Source organism: Penicillium maclennaniae (assembly GCF_028827695.1).
Source record: "Penicillium maclennaniae strain IBT 15551 chromosome Unknown utg000007l:1.0-4884863.0:1.0-4888362.0, whole genome shotgun sequence".
In the NCBI taxonomy this organism is placed as follows: domain Eukaryota; kingdom Fungi; phylum Ascomycota; class Eurotiomycetes; order Eurotiales; family Aspergillaceae; genus Penicillium; species Penicillium maclennaniae.
Genome location: NW_026623219.1, coordinates 430,838 through 454,652, shown reverse-complemented (window position 1 = coordinate 454,652; position 23,815 = coordinate 430,838). Strand labels below are relative to the sequence as shown.

Genomic DNA, 23,815 nt, shown 5'->3' with positions numbered 1-23,815 from the left:
TTGCAGCATTGCGGATGAACGCAAATGTACAGTAAATGTCCCCGGGGACACATCACGTCACTTTTGGCTGGTAGAAAAGCATGCAGTAAACACTCGGAGAGTCAAGGCCGTGGCATTTATGATAGAAGATCGGCAACTGAAAAGAATCAGTATAAGGCTTTTGGATAAGGTTTGAATAGCCAACTCACCATTCATGGGCATTTCATCAATCTGGGTAGAGTAGTAAAGCTCAATATCCCGCAGAATACGGACATCATCGCTAGTAACAAAGTTGATAGCTACACCCTTGCGACCGAAACGGCCAGAACGACCGATACGGTGAATGTAGTTCTCACGATTGGTGGGCAGATCGTAGTTGATCACAAGTGAAACCTGTTGGACATCGATACCACGAGCCCAAACATCGGTGGAGATCAGAACACGCGAGTTTCCCTGACGGAAGTCCTGCATAATGCTGTCACGTTCCTTCTGTGGCATCTCGCCATGCATGCTGGAGACAGTAAAGTTGGCCTCACGCATCTTGTCAGTCAACCAGTCGACCTTTCGGCGAGTGTTACAGAAAATCACTGCCTGGGTGATGGTCAGGGTGTCGTAGAGATCACAAAGTGTGTCGAATTTCCATTCCTCCTTCTCAACAGCAATGAAGTATTGCTTGATACCCTCCAGAGTCAATTCGTCACGCTTGACCAAGACACGTACAGGGTCTGTCATGAACTTAGTCGTCATATCAAGCACGTCGTAAGGAAGAGTGGCCGAAACAACCACAACCTGCGTCGCCGGCGGAAGGTAGCGGTAAACGTCGTAGATCTGCTCGCGGAAACCGCGGTTGAGTAGTTCGTCTGCTTCATCGAGAACGAGCATCTTAATGTGACGGGTGCGCAGGTGTCGGCGACGGATCATATCGGCGACACGGCCGGGGGTTCCTGATACGACGTGCTGGCCGTAATCGAGCTTGCGGATGTCTTCGCCGATGTTGGTACCACCAATGCATGCGTGGCATTGGACGTTCATGTAGTCGCCGAGAGCCATGACGACGGACTGGATCTGGGTTGCAAGTTCACGAGTAGGGGAGAGAACCAGGGCTATCGCAAAGGAACACTCGTTAGTATAGCTGTTTTCACCACGCAAATTTTAAAGTCTATATACCTTGTGTTTCGCGCACAACGGTGTCAATGACCTGCAGAGTACTGATCGCGAACGTGGCGGTTTTACCAGTACCAGACTGGGCTTGCGCAATGGTATCGCGACCTTTGCAAATCTGAACAATCGCACGCGACTGGACAGCTGAGGGGGGACTCGTAACCGTAAGCGTAAATTCCGCGGAGAAGGCTCTCCTTCAAGTGCATGTCCTCGAAGGTAGGGGCCACCGTGACCTCCTTGGAGGTGCTGAACTCCATCCGCTCTGGGCAGCTGTTAGCAGGGTGCGGTTTCAGTAGGATTGGAAGCGCATACCTTCGGCACGTCTGTCGATTCCGTCCGCCATGGTGAAAGGAGTATTGATTCAGCTGACAACAGAGAAGGGATCTAGATATTTGAGCAAGGTGGCAGTTGTCGCTGTCTGCAAGTGAGAGTTCAGATCGACTTTTTGCGATGGAAGTGGCACCAGCACGTGATCATCCGCAAAGCTGCAGCTCGAAACCGCCGCAAATCCAATTCTTCTCAACGGTCACCGCTGTCTCCAGCCACACCTTTTGTGAACAGCTTGGAAAATAGCCGGAATACGGTCGCACACTCAGAATGTTGCTTGAGGATCAACGATTCATCCACGAGGACCTTGAGAGGTTGGAGCAAGCCGTTGCTGATCGCGTGGCTGAGAAGCCGCGAAATGTAAGTTATCACGCCCTTGGCGTCCACGGTTTGTCTCTAATGCTGACTTTTCCGGGTCAGATCCGTGAGGAACTCGCCCGCGACCATGAACTTGCGAAACTCCTGAACCGAATCGAGGAGCAGTCCAAGAGACTCCTTGAGATCTACAAGGATGCGGACGGTCTTCGCGAGAATGAAGTGCAGTCGATCGCGACAGGGGACCAATTCGAAGTATTTTACAAACAGCTTGACGGCATCAAGGATTTCCACAAGCGATACCCGAATGAACCCGTCGACAACCTTGAGAAAGCATACAAGCGTCGCCAACCTGGCGAAGGCGAAGTGTACGGCATGGAGATCGACAACATGTTCACCGGCGAGGAAGGATTCGGACAGTACTTGGATTTGACAGTTCTCCACGAAGACTACTTGAACTTGCCTGGTGTGAAGCGGTTGAAGTATATCCAGTATCTCGAGGTCTTCGACGTTTTTACTCCCCCGACCATGTCGATTAAGCGGAAAGATAAGCTGTCCGACAAATATTTCCGCTACGTTGGCGAACTCGCCAGCTATTTGGAAAGCTTTATCAGGCGCGTTAAGCCACTCGAGGACCTGGACAAGTTATTTGGCAGCTTCGATGAGGAATTTGACAAACAGTGGGAAGCGAAGGAAGTTCCTGGCTGGACAGAGGAGAAAACTGAAAATGGTGCCTCTGGGCCCAAAACTGAGGGCACAGGTGAAGGAACATGGTGCCCAGATTGTGAGAAGGAATTTAAGAACGAAAACGTCTACCGGAATCACTTGACGGGCAAGAAGCATATCCGCGCTGCGGAGGCTCGCAAGGCATCAGGCGCAACGGCTGAGAGGGCCCCAGGAGCGCCGAGCAATGGATCCTCTTTCAGCTTAAAGGAACGCGCTGTTGCCGAACGTGAGCACCGCGTGCGTTGCCTGACGAAGGTGCTGCAGGACAAACGACAAGCTACCAGGACCAACGTGGAGCGGAGACAGGGTATGACGGAACGTGAACGTCAAATGGAACTCGAGGCTTTGATGGCCGAACCTGAGAGCTACGGCGAGGGCCAGAATGGAGATCAATCCGACGACGAAGATGATGACGAGAAGATCTATAACCCGCTGAAGCTTCCTATTGCCTGGGATGGCAAGCCGATTCCATACTGGCTCTATAAGCTTCACGGTCTTGGAGTTGAGTATCAGTGTGAGATCTGCGGAAACCATGTCTACATGGGTCGTCGGGCATTTGACAAGCATTTTTCGGAAGCTACGCACATTCATGGACTCAAGTGTTTGGGAATCACAGCAAATACCAATCTCTTCCGCGAGATCACTGGCATCGACCAGGCTATACAGCTATGGGAATCATTGGAAGCTGAACGCAAGAAGGAGCGGGAAGCCCGCGACAACGTTGTACAAATGGAGGACGCCGAAGGCAACGTCATGCCGGAGAGGATCTATCTCGAGTTAGTATTCTCCCTTTCCATTCTCATCTTAGTACATATGCTAACATGTCATAGTCTTCAAAAGCAAGGCATTCTTTAGTCGCAACGGGACCTTCCACCTTCCATTTCCTCTCACTTCTTTCGCTGGTTTCAAGTGTGAATGGCGTGTCATGATTAAAAGCTCGGAGTTTGGCGAATACCACCAGAGTGTCTACGTAGATAGACCGATATACCTCGAAGAAAGCGGTTAGCAATGTTCATCATTTTGCACTTCAGTATACTTAGTAGTCACGTGCTTTCGCGTTCCATGGAAAGGTCCACTCGCGAATTTTCGCGTCCCGCTTGCTTTGCGATTTTGGAGCGTATCGTTCAACCAAAGGGCGAGTTGTCCTGAGTGCAGTCATGCTTCATGGGGTTCAAGTTTAGGTTCCTGTGTGATCTTTTGTCTGAACTCGATGACAACCGCGTGGCTGTCAAAAAGAACGGACCTGACTTCCGAGTTATTGGACAATGGTTTGCTCGGCATGAGCGACACATTCATCGTCCAGACACAGACAGACTGGCTCTGCTCTCGTGCATGTTTCCCGAGAAACGTACTGATCGTGTCTACTGGCTCCAAGCCATATCGCTGTCAAGAGTGACCGCACGTTGTTTGGGCTTGGGATCGTCCCGGTTGGCAGAGCTAGATCAGTGGCGCAAGTCCGGAGGGCCTGATCTCGGCCAATGCGTGGAAAATGTGATGCGCCAGGCTGAGAATAATATTCCTTCAAATCGAGAAGTCACGGTGGAAGAAATCGATCTGGCCTTGGGTATGATTGCATCTCGATGCCGCTTTTCAGGTCCCCAAGTACGCCAACAGAAGACTGCAGTAGATGTGGAAAGTGCTCTGTCATCTTTATATCGGCGTCTCAGCAGCAGGGATGCCAAGTGGCTTACTCGCATGATCCTGAAGAGCTACCCTGTCGTGCTTCCGCAGAAGTATACTTTAGATCGGTTCCATTTCTTGCTCCCCTTTCTCCTTCAGTTCCAAGACACATTCCAAGGCGCTTTGCAAACGCTCTCTTCCGAACCCATCAACAAATTCCCGTCTCGCCCAGATCCTCGGCTGGCTGCCACCCTTTGCTCAATTGCTATATATCATCTACGGCCCCTTCCTGGTATTAAAATCGGACGACCGGAATATTACAAAGCTCGCAGTATCAAACATTGTTATCAGATGGTAAAGGGCCGCCGTATGAGCATTGAACGAAAATATGACGGCGAATATTGTCAGATTCACATCGATCTTGCGAACAAGGAAACCCCGGTACAAATATTTTCGAAAAGTGGGAAAGACTCTACGGCAGATCGGTTTGGTATAATTCCAACTCTCGAGGAGTCCCTCCATATAGGCACCAACAAATGCAAATTTGCACGTCGCTGCATTCTTGAAGGAGAATTGCTAGTGTGGGATGAAGAGAAGAAGGCTGTGGCAGACTTTCACAAGCTTCGAAGGTTTCTCCCTCGATCTGGCACATATCTTGGGATTGATAGTGACTCTCCGTATGGCTATAATGGAATCGTACCCCTCGACATATGCTGATGTGATTAGACCCCAATCTTATGAACACCTGATGATTGTCTGCTTCGATATTCTCCTGCTTGACGATGATGTCTGCCTGAGAGAACCCCATCGAAAACGACGACTACTACTCCAAGATGTGCTTCAAGAAATACCTGGGCGAGCTGCCATCGCTGAACAAGAAGTCTTGGATTTCAGTAAACCTGACAGTCGAGATCGACTAGAGTTCATTTTTGCCAGTGCAATCTCCAAACGATGGGAGGGCTGTGTCTTGAAGGCTTCCGAAGAACCATACTTCCCCATGTACTCCGCTGGCGTGGACAAGACATTTGGTCGGTGGATCAAGCTTAAGAAAGACTACATCCCTGGCCTGGGAGACACGGTTGATTTTGCTCTTATCGGTGGGTTTTATGATGCTCATGACGCCGCAGCGTTTTCGGGCAAATTGCGATGGACACACTTTTTGGTTGGGTGTCTCTTGAACAAGGAAATCCTTGCGCATTCTGAGACTGTGCCTCAATTCAAAGTTGTCGATGTGGTCGACCACCATTGCATGCACCGTGATATGCTTCAATATTTCAATCAAGTGGGAGAGTTCTATGCGTGCGAACCGGAAAATTTCAATGGTTTTGATGTGACATACGGAACTTCTAGTCTTCCTCGAGCATCCAGCCTATACAAGAAACCTTTCGTTGTCGAAATGATGGGCAGTGGGTTTGAAAAGCCGTCCAATGCCCGGTATTTCACACTGCGGTTCCCTCGCATCTTGAAAGTTCACACCGACAGAGCATTTCAAGATGCAGTCTCTCATCGAGAACTCCAACTTCTGGCAGAGAACGCTCGGTCTATACCTGAAGATGACCTTTCCCAAGAAAGAGAGGAGTGGCGTAAGCGGTTGAAGGTTGGCAGTGGACTAAATCAATACGTTGTGGGAAGATCACACAGTCCCTCTTCAAGAAGCTCCAGTGTTGGTTCAGATGCCGTGTCGCAAGCAACCGATTTATCTGATACTTCTCAGGATGAAGACGTCCCCGACTCGCGTCAAGACAATGAACAGTCGCAAAAAACTTCTTTGAGCACTGCTCATGGCTCAGTGCCCCGCATGAATGGTGTTCCTGCTGTGTATATTGATGCAACGGTCTTTCAGGAGGAGACTAGTAGCTCAAAAGACGACGGCATCCTGACTGAGAACCGAAACTTGTCATCCCGCCATTCTCCCAGCCAAATAGGAGCCAACACACTTGGTCAACCACCCATCAAGCATGGCAAACCATCGTCGGACAAACCGTGGTTGAAATTGAAGCCGCATACCCCATTCGATTCACCAACACGGAGTATCATCTCTATACACCATGAAGAAGCCCAAAAGACAGACCCTATGGCCCCATCTTTCAACGCAAACGAATATCCTCGATCCCCGTTCACGACAGTCCCCGTATATATGTCAAGCGTTCCCTCTGACCTATCACCTAAACATGGGTCCCCTGGTCTTCACAAATTTCTTCAAGCCATAGGCTCTATTGAGTCACGGTTTTCTCTACAACGATCCAACCCTAGAGCCGTTTCCCGAAGTATAGCTTTGGGCATCGTACTCGTCAATCCCCGTGAAAACTCTCTTGGTCAAGAAATCTATCAAATCGCCCAAGCTCTGAAAGGCTTCAGGACCCGAGAATGCTACCCACGTTCAGGAAGAATCTTCTTTCTGAATTCCGACATTGTGAAGCAAGTCGTTCAACCTGAAGATCTGCAGTTCTGCCTACGCGCCACTTGGGCGGATCTCGGACGAAAGTATTACTATGCTTGTTTACATTGGGATCAAGGTCGAGATTCAAGCTCTGGAGAATATGCTCAATTGGAAGCTTTCGACAAGAGGTGCAGGCCAGACTTGTTGCCTCCTGTTTCTGTGAACTTCGATCAAACCCAAATCTTGGCTATGGGAGAGTACAAGTCCATCGATCCGCTTCTCTGTTTCGATGATTAGTGCTACTCAATGATAATGTATAATGACAGTAAAAGAAGATTCGCCATCCATGCAGGTTTCGTAATGACTAGTAATTGTGTAGAAGATAAACGCCGCGCTATCATGACAATAAGATACAGCAAGCCGGGGCTAATCGGCATCTTCCCTCCTGGCACGAATATCTCTCATCAATGCCTTTGCTTCCTCAACTTCCATTCCATCCTGACACAACTCTCCCGCCAGCTGATCAGCTCGCTCTAGGTCTCCATGCCGTAAAGCAAATTGCGCCAACCAGAGACGGGCCTTGGATGTAGTAGCTGTGGGGCCTGTGCCATGGTGCCAGGCATCGCTGGCGGTCGAGTCATCGTGCTGCATACCGAAGGACGAGGTTCTGGGGCGCGGCTTGCGGCGACGCCGACGAGAGGTTCCGTCGTCGTCCTCAGAGCCTTCATCGCTATGAGCTGCATTTTCGGAAGCAGATGAGTATTCATCCTCCTCGGAGTCCTCGTCGTGTACGGGTGAACCGCCGGTTTCTTGCTGGAGGGTCAACTCCATATATGCGGCGGCTTCTTCTTCATCATCCAAGCGCTCGTAGAGAGTCGCTATCTGGTGCAGGGTTTCCGGGTCAAGGATTTTGCGCGTGTTAGAACTGGGACTGGCGCCTGGCACGCCGTCATCTGCGTAGTAAGAGCCTGCAACGAGGGCGCGCTTCAAAGCTTGGATACTCTGCTCCACTCGGCCCATCTTCGCGTAGCAGGACCCGACGGCTTGCCACATCTTAGGATCGTAAGGCTGGAGAGCCGCAGCGCGTTGATAGTAGAAGAGGGCGTAGAAAGCCATGTCGAGCACCTCGTATGCTTGACCAAGACCATACCAGGCTCGATAGTCTTTGCGATTTACATCGACGGCACGACGATATGATTCGATGGCGGTGTGCGTGTTCTTCATCTCAATGTATTCGTGGCCCATTAGTGTCCAGGCGGACAAGAAGTTGCGGTCCAAGGTTAAGGCTCGGCGGAAGTACATGACAGCCTTCTCATGCTCGGATTTCAGAGAATAATAATTGCCCACAACACAGCATGTTTCGGGTCGGAATTTGTCTGTAGCGGTTGCTACTTGGGCAACAAATGCGAGCTTTGGCCGCTCGCCCATCACATATAGAATGTTGGAGAAGTGGTCAAGACTGTCAAGACGATGGGGTGATGTAGTAAGAATTTGAGAGAAGATTTGAGATGCCTCGTCAAATTCTGCCATCCGTTAGTATTGGAAGGTCGCAGTGTCGTGCAATGAATGATACTTTACCTTTATTGTGGTAGTATAGCAGGGCTCGTTGGGTCTGCAGAAATGCACTTGTGGGAAATAGAGATTCCAGCTCATTTAGAGCTTTGTCTGTCGCGTTCGTGGCTTGATATAATTCTTGACTGCAATAGACGTGGAAAATTAAAGTCATCACGTTCTCCGGCAGATGAGGCAAGAGTTGGTTTAACTATTGTAATGTCAGCGGCAATGAGTTCTCAGCCTGTCAGCAGGGAACTTACATCCTCGGTACTCCCAAGCAAATCATTCAACTCTTGCCATGCGCCCCAGTGAAATGGGTTCTGATGCACACTTCGGATGAGCCATGTTTTAGCTAGCTCCTCGTTCCGTCCCTTCAATAGAACAACTGCGTAGAGGTATTCCAGCCAGCCTTGGCCTTGTTCTTCCAGTCCTTTAGCAGCGCGCTCTGCTAACCAACCTTCTAATCCTCGCGCAAGATCTGGCAATTCCTGTTGACCGCCATTCCGCCATCTGCAGGACCCAACACCATCTCAGTTTCCTCATCTTTACGTTTTTCTCCGGCCATGTACTTCGCATACAGAGCAAGGAAAAGCGATTTTTGGCTAATTTTGGGGTATGGGTTTTTCGTGGTATGACCTTTGGATCCTTGGAAGGGAGAGGCTTTGTCCTTGCCTTTCATCGGGGTGGTTCGGGCCTGTTTCGGCTTTGAATTGGGCGATGTCATGGAGAAAGGAATAAGAGGTGTTTTGGGAGGCAGGAACACTGCTGCACAGCGGTCATACTCTCGGGTATCAAAGTAGGATTTGGCCAAGAGATACTTGTGGGCTTCTTGAGCTTCGAGGGCGGCCTCTGCGAGGTCTTTGGTGCGCAGGTACGGGTTCATAGCAGGCGCCGTATCCGTCACATCCATCGGTGATTCTGGGTCGGTGTCTTCGTGGTCGATTGGTAAGAGTGAATCCAGCATCTCTGCTGCCCTAAACAATGCATGTAATGTTAATTTTGCGTCTTGCGATCTGTAGTCGGTTAACTCTACCATTTTGCTGATTGATAGAGACACCGTTCCGAGCACTTGATAGCTGCCTCTTCAAAACGGTATTTCAGATCCTGGATAGTGTCGTCGGTGAACTCCATGGTGGATTATCTTGAGCGCTGCGCGCACAAAGATACCGTACTTGAGGAGCCCACGTCCCTGCGCGGAACTCTGGATGCAATACGATCACAGCCAGCAGTTGACCCGCAATATCTGGTTTGCAAGGTAGTAATCGTGTCGGAGCTCAATCAACACAGTGACTTCGGCCGCAACGAATTCAGGTTCGGCGCGTTGGCGGCGCGGTCGGCGATCGATGATCACGTTCAGCGTAAAGGTGGCAAAGAACGGGATGATATATGGCAATGAATAGATCCTTCTCGAACATCAGTCGCAATCCAGCGCAATTGTCGAAAGCGACGACAAACGACGCGGAGCAACTGCGCATGTCAACACAAACAGAGCAAACACGCCAAGCAGAGCCTCCGCGGGGATAATCAATTTATCGATGGGTCGGGCATGGTTCTTTCACCTGCGACTTGCGACTTTCTCAATTGTGTCAATATGGCTTCTACTACTAAGCGTGCTGATTTCGAGGCTATCTTCCCTTCGCTGGCCCAGGATATCCTGGCCCACGCGAAGAAGTACAACCTCCCAGCTAACGCCCTCGAGTGGTTCGAGAAGGTAATTACCCCTCTTCCCAGGAACGACACAAGAATCAATCGTGGACGCTAATCAAATCTTCGGCATGATAGTCTCTGAACACCAATGTTCCTGGCGGCAAGCTGAACCGCGGCCTCTCGGTCCCTGACACCGCTCTCGCCCTCCTGGAGAAGCCCCTGACCGACGAGCAATTCGAGCATTTGAGCATCCTGGGCTGGCTCACTGAGCTACTCCAGGCCTTCTTCTTGGTTAGCGATGATCTTATGGACAGCTCCATCACTCGCCGCGGCTTGCCCTGCTGGTATCGTAATGAGGGTGTTGGTCTGATTGCCATCAACGATGCCTTCATGCTCGAGGGGTCCATCTACCTCATCCTCAAGCAGCGCTTCCGCTCCCACCCCGCCTACATCGACATCGTCGAGCTCTTCCACGAGGTCACCTGGCAAACCGAGCTTGGTCAGCTCTGCGATTTGATCACCGCTCCCGAGGACAATGTTAACCTGGACAACTTCTCCATGGAGAAGTACATGTTCATTGTCACCTACAAGACTGCCTACTACAGCTTCTACCTGCCGGTTGCTCTGGCCATGCACTATTTACAAGTCGCCACGGAGAGGAACCTCAAGCAGGCCCACGACATCCTGATCCCTCTCGGTCAGTACTTCCAGATCCAGGACGACTACCTTGACAACTTCGGCGACCCCTCGGTCATCGGCAAGATTGGTACCGACATCCAGGACAACAAGTGCTCGTGGCTGGTCAACCAGGCTATCCAGCGCTGCACCGCCGAACAGCGCGCGGTTCTGGATGCCTCCTACGGCCGCAAGGACAAGGAGGCGGAGCTCAAGGTGAAGAAGGTCTTCGACGAGCTCAAGCTTGAGCAGCTGTACAAGGAGTACGAAGAGACTGTTGTCAGCGAGCTGCGGGCTAAGATTGCGGCTGTTGACGAGTCCAAGGGTCTCAAGAAGGAGGTTTTCGAGGCTTTCCTCGGCAAAATCTACCAGCGGACCAAATAGATGAAGTATGCATGGCGCATTGGGCATAATTGAAAATACTTGATACCCGGCGCTTCGATGCGTGACGACGATGCAGGTCTCATTTGGGCTAATACCATGTATACTGTGTATAATACGCATTTGGCACTAGCACATATTCCTCTCTTATTCAAATTCATTTACAGATCTAGATCACTGTTGTATGAAAGTCTGTCCAGACATGCTCCAATTTTTTCCATTATGGCTGGGGCTTGGCTTTCGGATAAGTAAAGGAACTATGTGCACACTCTATAGACACGTCAACCCGTCCAAGAACCCCGGAGCCCCGAGCGTAAGTGCGAACGCCTGTTGCAGTCGATACCAGGTCGAGGAATATTTTGATTACATTGATCATCCATCACTTATCGATCGCCGCCTTCCGACAGACCGCGGAATCCCCGCGGAATCCCAACACCATATTGAGAATAAATTTAAGAGTCACAGCCGTCCACCGGATCATCAGAACTTCAAGATCACCAAGGTATCCAGATTATACGATTCCACCCAAAGTACTAAATCCCAATTCTCAACTGGAAGTCTATACGACTCTCTCCGATGCGAAGAGAGGAAAATAGAGTGGGAAGAGTCCCACTCTGATCTCCACCTCCCCTGTTCTGGTACTAGCGGACCCAATCCTCAGCTGCCGGCCGCGTGGACTCGTTCCCAACGGCATCCCATGCCGAACACCCCAATTTTTAAATAGATCTCCCGTAAGCCATGATCATGATCTCTTCATCCAACGATGATTGCTTTGCTCGCGCGCATCTTCACGCTCGCGACACTCCTTTTATACGTTTTCGCGGACCGAGAAGCTTACTGGCGCAGCCAGAGGTATAAAGCCGGCCACGATGGGCCGTTCCCGGTGCAGCGGTACTCGTCGAAGGGGGTGCAAGGTCCGATTTTAAATTACTGGCAGCGCAGCGAGGCGTGCAGTGATGGGTACGTGATGCTTGCGCCGCGTGGACCGGCGGTTCGAAAGCCTGGGCCGATGATTTTGGATTCCGAGGGCCACTTGGTTTGGTTTAAGGAGTATGATTCTTGGGTTACGTTAAATCTCAATGTTTATACTTTCAAGGGGAGAAATATTTGACTTATTGGGCCGGGGACCATGTTGATGGCGAGCATGCGGTTGGGTTTGGGTATATGGTGAGTCGTTCCTCCTTGTTGATTCATTGTCAAACTATGATGATGCGTTTGGTGTTTAGCTGTCTGTCGTGCTGATTTGTATAGCTTAATTCGCATTATGAACAAGTCTACAAGATTGACGGTGTAGATGGGTTGGATGTTGATATTCACGAGTTTCAAATTACGCAAGATGACACGGCGGTCTTCATTGCCTATGCTATTACTCCCGCTGATCTGCGCGATGTAGGCGGGCTCGAGAATGGATGGATCTGGGACGGTATCTTCGTGGAAGTAGACGTCGAGTCGAACGAGATACTCTTCGAATGGCGCGCCTCGGAGCATTTCGCTTTCACTGAAGTCGAGCGAGACCGCGAAGGAAATGGTGATAGCGAAGACCAGCCATGGGACTTCTTCCATATTAACAGTGTTGATAAAGACGAGATGGGTAGTTTTCTCGTCTCGTCCAGATACATGAACAGTCTGGCATATGTCGATGGTCAAACAGGTGAGATCATTTGGAAATTGGGTGGAAAACGCAACTCGTTCGTCGATTTATCCGGTGGCGCGGCGACCAATTTCAGTTGGCAGCATCACGCCCGCTTTCAACCTGACTACTCGACCTCTAAAACAAGAGCAATCACCATCTTCGACAACTCTTCTCGCGGGCAAGGTGCCCCCGAGAATCCGAGCCGCGGTCTGTTCATCGATATTGATGAAAGAGATATGACAGCCTCCGTCCGCCACCAATATTGGAACCCACTGCCGATCAGCAGTCAATCCCAGGGCTCAGTACAAATCCTTGACAACGGAAATGTGCTCGTCGGGTACGGCTCCAGCGCCGCGTACACCGAGTTCGCGCCCGACGGCGAAGTTCTCTGCGAAGTACATTTTGGATCAGAGAGTTCCTTCAACACGGGTCAGGTCATGTCGTATCGTGTGTTCAAGCAGGACTGGGTTGGATTGCCCCTGACAAATCCTGATGTGGCGCTTTCGGATACCCATGCTTCTGTTAGTTGGAATGGGGCAACGGAGGTGAAGACGTGGGTTTTGCAGGTGCGTCTTTGCGGAATCAGACGAGGTCGGAGGACGAGGAACAGGTTGAGGATTCGGAGCTGGACTTTATTTTGGCTGTACCAAAATCTGGGTTTGAGACTGTTGTCCACATACCTGACGGGTGTTTATATACAAAGTTGAGGATTGTCGGGCTGGATAAGATGGATGCGCATCTTGGTGCGTCGCCTTTGATGGATTGGGAAGATCCGGAGAAGTTGAGGTTGGAAATTATGGTTTATGATGGGGAGCAGCAGGATGATCCAGAGATACAAAGGCCAATGTCTCTTCTTGTTATGTTCGGGATGGGATTCCTGACGGCTACCGTGTTCGTGTTGAGTGTGTGGCTTGTGTGGAGGCTTATTCCCTGCTGTGCCTGGAGACGATTATGCGTCAAGAACGGACAGAATCGGAGTATCACTGAGGGGCATGCTACGCATTCCGGGGAGGAACTGAATGAACTGGACGAGCTGAGCGATTTGGAATTTGGGGAGCGAGCGGAGGATCCTCTCTTGAAACGGGAAGAGTCTAAGTGATTTGAGATTGTACATGGCATAGCATTTACGGTGTTGAATAGACTGGGTTTACATCACTGCATCTTCGAGATATCAAGCGAGTCTCCTTAATTATTCTGCCAAGTGAAGTCGGACTAACGAGTGAACCGACGTATCTGGCTATAGAGATCTAAAGTCTTCTGCTCTAAGCCGTGGTCCCGACGGCAAGACGCTTGAAGCCACCGTTGGCAGCAACATCTTTCTGCAGCTCAGCCATACGCTTCTGGTCACCAGTGGGGTCGCCAGATTCCTCATCCAGAGTCCAGGAGAGGTAGCTGTTAACGTAGTTGGGCTCGAAGCTAGCATCGAGGATACCAAGACGCTTGCCGTAGTTGGTGACCTTTTCCCAGTCACGCTTGACGTTCTTCAAGTCACGGCTGAAGTAGGCGTATGAGCGCTCAAAGATCTTGCGGTTCACGGGGGTTCCCATGATAGGCTTGAAGTCAATGTATTCCTCGTAGGTGCCAGCGGGGTCGGCAATGACGGCATCGGTGGCACGCTTGACAGCATTCATGAACTTCTGGACCTTCTCCTGGTTGGAGGCCAGGAAGGAATCGTTGGCGATGTACAGGATCGAGCAGAAGCAGCAGCACCCCAACTCAGCGAGCTGGTCGATGCGGAGCATCTGGACGTCATCGCGGGGACGACCCTGCTCGGCGAGCCACTCGGCCAGCTCGACCATCTGCACGTTCTCGAGGCCTATGCCGGCGTCGATATCACCACGAATGATGGCCTTGGTCACATTCATGCCGCAGCGGACGGCGGTGTAGTCGTCGGCGGTCATGCCGTAGTACTTGGTAAGTTCGTCGATCTGGATCTTGCCAAATTCGCCCACGTAGCCGATACGCTTGCCCTTGAGGCTACGGAAGTCCTCGGTGATACCGCTAGACTTCAGGTAGACAACACCGGTGAACGGCTCGTCCAGAAGAGAGCCAATTGAGGTAACAGGGAAGTTGCGCGCCTTGGCCTTCAAGAGGGTATTAGCCCCTACTTATCGATTTGCGAAATATAGGAACTTACCGCCAGGGTGTGGATCATGGCCTTGAAACCCATATCGACCTTGCCGCTTCCGATGATCTCGGTCACATCAGAAGGGTCGTTGGGCTCAAGAAGGGCAACCTTGAGACCTTCATCCTTGAAGTAGCCACGGGCCTGGGCGAGGTACAGGGGAGCGTGGTAGGGGGTCGCGTGCCTGCGAACCACACTTAGCCTAGTTCCAAGGTATCAGGTCTAGTCTGTTAGTCATAGCCATACCAGTTGGTCAGGAAGGTGATCTTGTCAGTGGCCATATTGACGGTAGAACAAGTTCAACTATGTATACTTCAAAACCGGTCAGCATCCCAGAGAGAATGGCACCCTCAGTTGAGACAAGTCAGAACGAGGGGGGCAAAACAAAGGGGAAACAATTCAAAGTCACGCATGTCCTTTCGCTAGAATTATCTAGATCAAGTTTTGACAGTATAATCTCAGAACAGTCAGACCTCACTCCGTAAAGATTGGTCTGACCGAACACCTGTCATGCGTAGCAGTGACTGTTATACTATGAAAAATACCTTGATCCGCGATGATCATCGTAGCGAGAGTCCCTGGAAACCCCCCCCGGCTGGGGGGATCGAGGCTAGGACGTGCGCGGCTCCATAGAGTGTCGTACCGATGGTAGACTCGAATTTAAAGTTGAATGAAGTGAAATTGATGCAATTGAGGAGAAGAGTAATTGAAGAAGAGAAAAAGGAAGTACGAGAAATGAACACAAGAGGGGTAGAAATACCCCAGGCGGGGCAGAGCCCAGGGTCTACGGGCTTTGCTCATGATTACACCACCGAGATGAGTAAGAAAAGGCTCACCGGCACGATAATGATCTGCATGTTTGGGGTTGGCTCATAAACCTATTCGAATTGTAACCCACCGTCTTCCGAATTCAACCGGTTTAGGCGCCGATATCCCTCCGAGCTGGGCCATGCTTTCATACTCTCCAGACGGTTTACGGTCAGACCAAGATGGGAAAAATTTGAATCCCATTCCATAGAACATCATAGGCTCCAAATGCAAGCAACAGGTAAGGTAGAGAGTCAACTTAGGGGAACACATATTACAACATGACGTCAAGGATATGGAGGGGAAGTACTCCACTCCGGAAGAGACAAGAGAAAACAAAAACACCAAATGCAGAAGAGAGGCCCCAATGGACCAATGAATCAGCTTCAGCCCGCTTTCCAGGCACTCCTCCCTACTATTTCGGACTACGGCCCTCCGCCGGGTCCCCATTGATCGAGATGCTGTCGAGTGGGGACTGGGGTCGATCCGCCGTCTTGCGAGTTCGCAGCGTCAACGGGTAGAAGTGGTCATCTGGCTCTTCCTCCTCACTTGTGGGAGGTTAGCTTTGGAAATGTCAAAGTCGATGTGGGAGTTGAACTTACGGGAGCTTCCACGCGACGTAGTCCTCGGTGCTCAGACCCTCGCGACCCTCTTGAAGAGAAGCGAAATCACCAGGAGTCATCATGCCGGAGCGATCCCTGGGAGATCCAGGAACAGACAGAGGGCGGGAGATCTTCTGCTCGGTTCCACCAATGATGTTGAAGTAGTCTTCATTTCCATCGAAGGAGGACGGATAGGCTGCAATTTAATGTTAGTAATTCGTTTGAAACAAGCTGAAATGAAATGGACAACATACCTCTGCGAAGGGCCAGCTGGCGGGCCTTCACGTATTCCAGTCCCATGCGCTTCCAGTCGAGCAGATCGCTCAGACGCTCCGTGCGGTTACGCTGATTGATGCGTTGGCGTCTGCTCTTCTCGGTGAAGTTGAACATGAAGTCGGTCAGCTGGTTTACTGAATCGTCAACTCCCTTGGCGCGACGATCTACAATGTAGATACCGTAGTCAGACGAGTTCTCGATCAGCTCCTCCATGTAGCATCCGAATCCGGACAAGTTGGTAGTGATGCTGGGAACACCCATGACTGTACACTCGGCCGGCGTGTAACCCCACGGCTCGTAGTAGGATGGGAAAACACCCAAGTGGGTTCCACGAACAAAGTCATCGTAATCCAAGGGCAGCACAGGATTGGAAGAATTGAGGAATTCGGGGTGGAAGACAACCTTGACGCGATCGGAAGACTTGTTGAAGAGCTCCACGCGGCGGATCTGGTTCAGAATGGGGTCCTCGTGGTCATTGACCATGTTGTGGGTGACGATCGGCGGGAGACCGTGGCGTTTCATGGCGAACAAGCGACGACGGAGGAGCACGCGGTCCTGACTGGTGATGAGGTCCTTCTCATCAGGCATGTTGTCGCCCTCCTTCCACTCGAGACAACGCTCGTACATGCGCTTGCCGATGCCTTTCTCAATGTTCTCAATGGTGTCGCGGAGAGATTTGACGACGGCCTGGCCCTTGAGGGCCTCGACAGTCAGGGAGGAAGTTTGGGCCGGCATGATAATGAAGGCCACGACAGTCATGTTCGAACCGGCCGACTTGAGGCGGTGGTTGAGACGAGCCAGACCCTCAATGAACATGTCGACACCCTTGTTGCGGAACTCGTACCGACCAGCGGTGAAGAGATAGAGGGTGTTGTCCAGATCGAAGTCATTGTGTCCGTAGAAGTGGCCGCGCACGAAGTCATTGATCTTCTCCTTGGCTTGGGAGTGCAGGTTCTGGAACTCGTGCATGGCAGAGAATTTCTTCACGTTCAGACCGTTCGGGAGGACACCGTCGGGCTTGCGCTTCAGCAAGTGCTCGCTCTCGAATGCAGTAATGTGTGACACTGTAGTGAAGACATCGCAACTGTGCGCAGCCGCGCGCTCGATGCAGTAACGGTGGTAGATACCACGCTTGCCGGCCTCGGCGTCTACATCAAAGTATTGGAGGTTGTTGTAGAAATCAACCGATCCCGCACAGAGATAACGCCCCAGCAGTGTAGCGTGTGTGGTGAAGATGGTTGTCAAGTCCATATGACGCTTCTTGGTCAGGGGCAAAGCCACACCAGCCAACCACTCGTGGAAGTGGGCGACGACGGCCCGGCGACGTTCATGTGCGATGTACTATGTAGCTGTTAATACGAAATTCTAGGACTGCTTGAATTGGTTGGTGTGGAGTTAGCTTACCTCGCCCAAGAACCATGCGACTAGGTAGCCAAAAACGATCGCCTCATTGGTCTCATGATCGGCAGCCGGCGACGGGATACCGGAGGTATTCCACAGATCGCCCTTCCACTCGTCCAACCAGCGGTAGCCTGTGCCCGTGTTGATGAGCAAGACGCGCGGGGCACCCTCAATCAGCCAGCGACCGTACAGGATCTCGATTCCTCGCGCTTGCATGGACTGAATAGTGTCGCGCATCGCCGGGTTGGATGGCGTGAGCTCCTCAACCTCCACCGCAGCCGAAGCCTTGTTGAGAGGGCCGATCAGAGTATAGCGCTCACCATACTCGGCAGTGGTCACGGGAGCTTTGGACTTAAGCACAGAGTAGATGCCACCGACGCGATTGGCCACCTCGGTGGCTACCTCGAACAGCATATGGTTGCGCACATCGCGCTTGATGGGCTCGGTGCCGTTCTCGTCGGCCATGGCTGAAGCTGAAGCTGAAGCTGAAGCTGAAGCTCAGTGAAGGGAAAATGAAGCTCTGAGTGAAAAGAAAAGGAAAGAGGGGGCAGTGGCAAGCTCGGGGACTAGGACCTTGTAAAACGGGGTTGGCAGCTCCGGACTCGGTCTGTGCGGGGGCGGGATCTTGATTTTCCCCGTGGAGGCTGGTTCTACATTTTACTAGGATGAGCACAGGACTGAAGGCGCAATTGAAGTGCATCTACTAGGCAAGGAATAGCAAGTTGTATGTACAGTGATTCTCTCACAAGGGTGGCAATTCTTCCCTTCCAAAAGTGAGGGCGATCAGCCAACTTTCGAGTTTTTCTCCCGGGCTTGGCCGAGGCGGCTGTCCGAGTTGGAACATGGTACGACGCTCTGGCTCCGACCCCGTTAGCCTCGTTTATAAATGTATCCCGAATGGGATTCCGGTCAGGCTTTCCGCGTAAATGCCGTAGCTTCAAGCTCCTGTCGCTTTCCTAGCTATGGTTTAAGGGGGGATTTGATCAAAACCCCCACGATATACGTGTGCGGAGAGGGAACTAACCGAATCGGTTGCCCCAGGCTCCCCAAATTACCAAAACTCAGTACCTCTCATGTACCTGGTGCTGTTGCAGGCGTCGATCTGATCAATGCCTCCAATCCGAACCCCTGAATCTGCGGGCAATGTCTGGTAGCGGCAAAAAAAAAGGGTAGGGCAGGGAAGAGCCAGTCGGCGCACGTTGACAGCTCGATTTCTGGGGAAAGCTATGGTGATGTCACTGCACGCTCCACTTTCCCTTTGCAAACTTGATCTTTACTTGGTCTTTGCTGTGCTGCCTGAACTATTCGGCACCAAGATCCAGGAACCACGTAAGAATCTTTATGAGACTAAACGAGACACATAGTTGCAACTGAAACTCGCTTCTTAATGGTATGACTGGATGCAATGAGCTGGGTCAACTTCCTTCATTGTCAGAGACTCGCTCACCAGAATTTATTCTTTATTTGAATTTCGATTAATACCCTGTAGCATAGCCTCAATCAATGTCCCATCAATGCCTATCAATGCTATTCTCACAAAGACACAATCCGCAGGGATTGCTCGCAATGATTCAAACATTTTGCAACAACAAGCCAGACCCAAGATAAATAAATACCTCGACTGGTGTCTCCTAGAGGATAATATTCCCTTTTCTCCCTAGAGTACCATCACCAGGGGACGCATTTACAGTACCGAAAGAGCCCGTCTGGGCAACATCGCCGTACCTACCTAGATATCTTAGCTAGGTAGGTAAAATTTTTGGATGTATTCCACACGGGCACCAAGCAACTCTATCTACAATATGCCAGCGCCATGTTTCATCCGACGACTGTACTGGGCATCACAAACGTTGCTTCACAAGTTACGGAATAGAAGAAAGTCCTCTGACCCGGTCGCTGATTTCACGATGCCTTCGTGCTCATGCTCTGGATCTAGACAATGTTCTCGAGCCTCCCCAATAGCATCCTTCCAGGGCTCCTGGGGTGAGACGCCCGTCACGGACGAATTTCTCAGAGGCATAGCGATAGACTCTACTGTTCAACTTGGTAACATGCGTGGGCTTACAGCGGTCAACTCCGATTCTGTTCTTTCCCCTAATAGTAGCCCCAATGGCCGGGCCTATCTAACGATGCCGGAAGTGGATGGTTCCGGTAGCACCGATGTGAGCCCATCACATCATGAACTGCATGGGGGCGGACTCAGAGTGGTCAATGGTTATCCAAAGACATATCTCAGCCAAAGTATGTTCCACTCATTCTCCTTCTCATTCTCCACATCCCATTGGCCTTCTGCTTTGTCTAAATCTACAATCTGTCCAGTGACTCCGCCGAGTGTGGACATTGTCTGTAGTCCAGGCTCGTCTCAGGAACAGATCGAGATCTCGTCCACTCGAAGCCTCATTTCATTGTCGCAGTCGACGAATCAACGTCATCAGCCCGACGATAGCAAATGCTCGTACTGCTCTGTGAATAGACCTCACAACACAGGAAACAATTGCTGTTCAGTTAGAAGTCAAGTTCGTCAGCCCACATACCTCGAGCGTTCTACTTCCATCTCGTTGGAGAACCGGGCGTCTCATACCACTATCTGTCCGCCGTATCGTGTTCCTCAGTCTGAGCTTGACACCCAGGTCCTGATCCTCGGCTCCTAGTAACTACTGGCAGTTTGCATCTTCAGAAACTCCCACTCCAGTGTCCCTGGATATCCAATTGTCCGAGACTACCGGACGCCCTCCCTACCCAATATCGGAGCCTGAAAGTGTGATGAGCAACCTGTCGCCAGTTACACTTCCCCGTCCGTTGTTGATAACTCCAAGGACCTCCGTCAGCGTGAGACGTCAGACGTCGGAGATGTTTCTAATTGACGCCCACAGTCTAAACTCACAACAGGTACCCCAGCTAATTGACACCTCGAGATTTGGTCGCGATGGAATCGGTGTTGCGGGAATGAGCGTCTCCAGAGGCCGCTTGCAGACCATAGCTTCGTTGGAGCATCTAGTCGATCAAGAGAGAAGAGAATGGGCACATGGCAGTCTCTCCCCACCCAGCATGGTATCTAATACTTTCCCAAACCACCGTTCGACCTGGCCTTGGCGTGAGTTCCCTGGGGCGGGCAGCTTTCCCCTACCATCAGGTCTTGTTGCCGGCTTGAATGCAGGTCAAGTTGCCCAGGACCGTAGAATCTGGCGAAATTTGTTTCATTGACTTGGTCGCGTGTCAAAGTTGTACTGATTTCCCCGTGCATGTTTTTCGTTGAGATTCCCGGTGTGCGAGTCTACTTTTGCGTCCTATCTGGTGCCGACCCACCACCCAGTGACATTTGGTACAGAATATGACCTCTTTTCTTTCTAGAATGTACTTGAGTACTTGCATCTGACTCCATTTCATTTCCACGGAGACCCTCTCCAGCGTCATGGTCAGGAATGAACCAGAATTAGATGCCAATTCGTTGATGAAGTCATTGTGGGGCCATGACTTCATGATGCTGTCACGCATCCGGTCCAGATGTTTGACTAAGTCTCTGCATCGAGCTATTAAAGTCGTGCATACGCACCATCATACTGCTAGCAATTCATCACCCAAACCAATAACTTCATCTCCATTTTCAAAAGGTATTCCATCTATCTCGGCGATCTCCACGAATGATTTCCAAGTATCTAGTCGCTAACAATTGACCCAGACCAAATCTATACTCTTCACCATATCCCACCTCCCCCCAACTACACACACAACACATTCAAAATGGTTCGCGGCGCTGAGTACGACAACGGTGTCCCCCAGAGCGACAACGCCATCGAGAACGGCCCCACCAAGGCCCACGGTGTCGGCAAGGAGGTATGTCTTGCAATTTTATTTTTACATAACAAACCCCAAGTCTAACAATCCACACAGGACGGTCCCCTCGACCGCAAGGTTGCTCCCATGCCCGCCGAGACCGGCTCTGATCGCGAAGTCTTCAGCGGCACCGGCGCCCCCGGTCACAGCAGCGGCAAGGGCGGTCACGAGCCCAAGACCCTTGGTGATAAGAAGGGCCTTGGTGCTCTGCCTGGACAGTAAATGCGGTGCTGGCAACCCATTTAAATGAATTCTAGTGGCACGAGCTACGCATTACGTTTCCTGTACACTGTTTTGTTATCAGTGGAGTTTTTCGGATTCGGTTTCGAGGCTTGATTGGCATAGCTACATGAATAAATGATTCCCCAAATTCAATTGTCGAAGAGATCGTAGCATCTTCGTAAAAGCTCTGTTCTCGAATAACGTTCTTTATTGTTCAAATCTTTCGACAAAAAAGCAATGATTGAAGTTTCCTATAAAGGCGCTGATATCGCAGGCAACGACAGTGGACGAGTGTGGAAGGCGGGGAAAGAATTCGACTCATCGCATCAATGATCTTGAGAAGTATCTCCTTGATTTCGTCAAACTTTTTTGCATATGTGCAAAAAAATAACGCGTTCCTGTATCCACATCATGCTGCGCATGTTTCTGAAGCCCATGATGACCGGTAGTAGGTTTCATGGCTGCCAGAAACATCACCATGGGTTGGACATACCGAACTAGATAACTTGAGACTAGTCAATATGTTATAAGTCCCTTCTCGACGCGGCTGCTTCACCGGTTCCAGTTAGGAATGCGGGGTAGTCCTCTAGCGTTCTCTGGCATTAGATGCCGCCAATCTTGTTATGTCTACATCAAGTTCTGGAGAATTACTTTGATATCTGCAGATTACCTCGGCCACCAGGAGGGTCATTCAGAGAATAATACAAAGAGTACTGCCCCGTTGTGTCCAACGTGAAACAGCTCTCATCATCCTCATACTTTGCAATTACAAGTGTGCCAGATAATGACTGGAATCGCGTTACTCGGAGCTGGGCTGTTTGTTAAGGAAGGTGAGTATCTTCATTCTTCCACGCTTATTTTCCATGGCTCCTTGCTCTTTGCTAATGGTCTCTAGCTCACTTACCGGCATTGTTGAAATTACAAGCCAATCTGCTAGCAGTTTATTCGCGTTCTGCCCAGTCAGCACAGTCTGTCCTGACAGTGGCTGATGAACTAGGCGCCACGTCTTCTAACATTGATATCTACGCCGATGAGTTGGATTCCGAAGGAAAGGGTCTCGCCGCATTGTTGCAACGCTCAGACATTGGAGCAGTCATCGTTGCACTCCCGATTCTTGTTCAGCCAGATGTCGTCCGAAAGTGTCTCGCTGCCGGCAAGCACGTATTATGCGAGAAGCCCGTGGCTAAAGACACAAAAGCGGCTCATGAGCTGATCAAAGACTACGAGCGCGACTACCTCCCTCAAGGCCTGATCTTTTCAGTTGCTGAGCAATTCCGCTATGATCGTGCCTTCACTCGTGCCGCGAGTCTTGTTGCTGATGGTCGTATCGGTAAGCTTCATCATGTTCATGCTCGTGTTTGGGGTAACATCCAGCCTGGTGACAATCAATACTACGAGACTGAGTGGCGCAAGATACCAGAGTACCAGGGGGGGATTTATCTTGGATGCCGGCGTGCATTTCGTCGCGCTGGTTCGATACGTGTCGGGACGTGAAATTACCAAGACGGTCAGCCTTTGTCACCAGAAATATCCTCATCTTCCCCTGTGGACACTGTCAATGCAGCCATAGAATTTGACGATGGGGCTTCTGGCTCACTGAGTTTCTGTTTTGCTTCTACCAAAGGGATCTTTGAGTTCATCTTCGTCGGAGATCAAGGTGCTTTGACCATCAGTGCCGTGGATGGTAAAGAGGACACTTGGCGGATCGTGCTCGAAAAAGAGCAGAAAGGCGATAATGTTGTCATTGATGAGGAGATTCTCGGTGGAGGCGTTTACCAGGAGATCAAGGCTTTTCTTGGATCCTGTGCTGGTGCTGCGCATGATAAAAAAGCTGGAGCTCGTGAGGCGATGGCCGATGTTGCTGTGGTTGAGAGCATCTGCGCTGGAGGGGGCTGCATTGAGCTCTTACAGCTGTGAACAATGAGAAAGCTTTAGTGCTGTAATGCAATATGATCATAGCACCTCCAGTTTACTCGATTATACATTTACAATGTCTATCAAGAATAACTGTCAGGCTCTCATCCCTAAGCTAACAAAACCTCACTACTTTTTCTGAATAAAGAAGCGAACAATGAACGGAATACCGCTATGTAATATATGTCTCTCGATTGAAACGAGGGCGTGCTTTCTTTCTGCTCGGGCTCTCGTTT

At 50.7% G+C, this 23,815-nt stretch overlaps 11 protein-coding genes across 11 annotated transcripts; 7 read left to right on the top strand and 4 right to left on the bottom strand.

Moving 5' to 3' along the window:
* Positions 1–116: 116 nt before the first annotated feature.
* On the bottom strand, positions 117–1,483 carry N7477_007379 (ATP-dependent RNA helicase eIF4A; the record flags this gene model as incomplete). Its single annotated transcript, XM_056969042.1, has 5 exons — positions 117–136; positions 189–1,082; positions 1,147–1,248; positions 1,304–1,402; positions 1,453–1,483. The coding sequence occupies 5 exons, from the start codon at positions 1,481–1,483 to the stop codon at positions 117–119; spliced, it is 1,146 nt and encodes a 381-aa protein (XP_056819074.1).
* Positions 1,484–1,737: 254 nt separating this feature from the next.
* On the top strand, positions 1,738–3,363 carry N7477_007378 (SF3a splicing factor complex subunit PRP9; the record flags this gene model as incomplete). Its single annotated transcript, XM_056969041.1, has 2 exons — positions 1,738–1,827; positions 1,888–3,363. The coding sequence occupies 2 exons, from the start codon at positions 1,738–1,740 to the stop codon at positions 3,361–3,363; spliced, it is 1,566 nt and encodes a 521-aa protein (XP_056819073.1).
* A 309-nt stretch (positions 3,364–3,672) lies between these two features.
* N7477_007377 (uncharacterized protein) lies at positions 3,673–4,845 on the top strand (the record flags this gene model as incomplete). The annotated part of the gene is made up of 1 exon (XM_056969040.1): positions 3,673–4,845. One exon carries the CDS (start codon positions 3,673–3,675, stop codon positions 4,843–4,845), a length of 1,173 nt encoding a protein of 390 aa, XP_056819072.1.
* A 31-nt stretch (positions 4,846–4,876) lies between these two features.
* Positions 4,877–6,805, top strand: N7477_007376 (ATP dependent DNA ligase domain protein; the record flags this gene model as incomplete). Its single annotated transcript, XM_056969039.1, has 1 exon — positions 4,877–6,805. One exon carries the CDS (start codon positions 4,877–4,879, stop codon positions 6,803–6,805), a length of 1,929 nt encoding a protein of 642 aa, XP_056819071.1.
* A 129-nt stretch (positions 6,806–6,934) lies between these two features.
* N7477_007375 (anaphase promoting complex subunit CDC23) lies at positions 6,935–9,193 on the bottom strand (the record flags this gene model as incomplete). Its single annotated transcript, XM_056969038.1, has 5 exons — positions 6,935–8,031; positions 8,087–8,270; positions 8,323–8,572; positions 8,641–9,036; positions 9,096–9,193. 5 exons carry the CDS (start codon positions 9,191–9,193, stop codon positions 6,935–6,937), a joined length of 2,025 nt encoding a protein of 674 aa, XP_056819070.1.
* A 460-nt stretch (positions 9,194–9,653) lies between these two features.
* On the top strand, positions 9,654–10,768 carry erg20 (bifunctional (2E,6E)-farnesyl diphosphate synthase/dimethylallyltranstransferase; the record flags this gene model as incomplete). Its single annotated transcript, XM_056969037.1, has 2 exons — positions 9,654–9,773; positions 9,845–10,768. 2 exons carry the CDS (start codon positions 9,654–9,656, stop codon positions 10,766–10,768), a joined length of 1,044 nt encoding a protein of 347 aa, XP_056819069.1.
* Positions 10,769–11,528: 760 nt separating this feature from the next.
* N7477_007373 (arylsulfotransferase family protein) lies at positions 11,529–13,497 on the top strand (the record flags this gene model as incomplete). The annotated part of the gene is made up of 3 exons (XM_056969036.1): positions 11,529–11,846; positions 12,017–12,865; positions 12,925–13,497. 3 exons carry the CDS (start codon positions 11,529–11,531, stop codon positions 13,495–13,497), a joined length of 1,740 nt encoding a protein of 579 aa, XP_056819068.1.
* A 163-nt stretch (positions 13,498–13,660) lies between these two features.
* N7477_007372 (NMT1/THI5 family protein) lies at positions 13,661–14,804 on the bottom strand (the record flags this gene model as incomplete). The annotated part of the gene is made up of 3 exons (XM_056969035.1): positions 13,661–14,482; positions 14,536–14,707; positions 14,770–14,804. The coding sequence occupies 3 exons, from the start codon at positions 14,802–14,804 to the stop codon at positions 13,661–13,663; spliced, it is 1,029 nt and encodes a 342-aa protein (XP_056819067.1).
* A 941-nt stretch (positions 14,805–15,745) lies between these two features.
* N7477_007371 (Glycogen synthase) lies at positions 15,746–18,074 on the bottom strand (the record flags this gene model as incomplete). The annotated part of the gene is made up of 4 exons (XM_056969034.1): positions 15,746–15,878; positions 15,933–16,128; positions 16,187–17,549; positions 17,613–18,074. The coding sequence occupies 4 exons, from the start codon at positions 18,072–18,074 to the stop codon at positions 15,746–15,748; spliced, it is 2,154 nt and encodes a 717-aa protein (XP_056819066.1).
* A 3,276-nt stretch (positions 18,075–21,350) lies between these two features.
* Positions 21,351–21,665, top strand: N7477_007370 (uncharacterized protein; the record flags this gene model as incomplete). The annotated part of the gene is made up of 2 exons (XM_056969033.1): positions 21,351–21,443; positions 21,501–21,665. 2 exons carry the CDS (start codon positions 21,351–21,353, stop codon positions 21,663–21,665), a joined length of 258 nt encoding a protein of 85 aa, XP_056819065.1.
* Positions 21,666–22,449: 784 nt separating this feature from the next.
* Positions 22,450–23,582, top strand: N7477_007369 (Gfo/Idh/MocA family protein; the record flags this gene model as incomplete). Its single annotated transcript, XM_056969032.1, has 3 exons — positions 22,450–22,495; positions 22,561–23,136; positions 23,191–23,582. 3 exons carry the CDS (start codon positions 22,450–22,452, stop codon positions 23,580–23,582), a joined length of 1,014 nt encoding a protein of 337 aa, XP_056819064.1.
* Between the last annotated feature and the right edge of the window lie 233 nt (positions 23,583–23,815).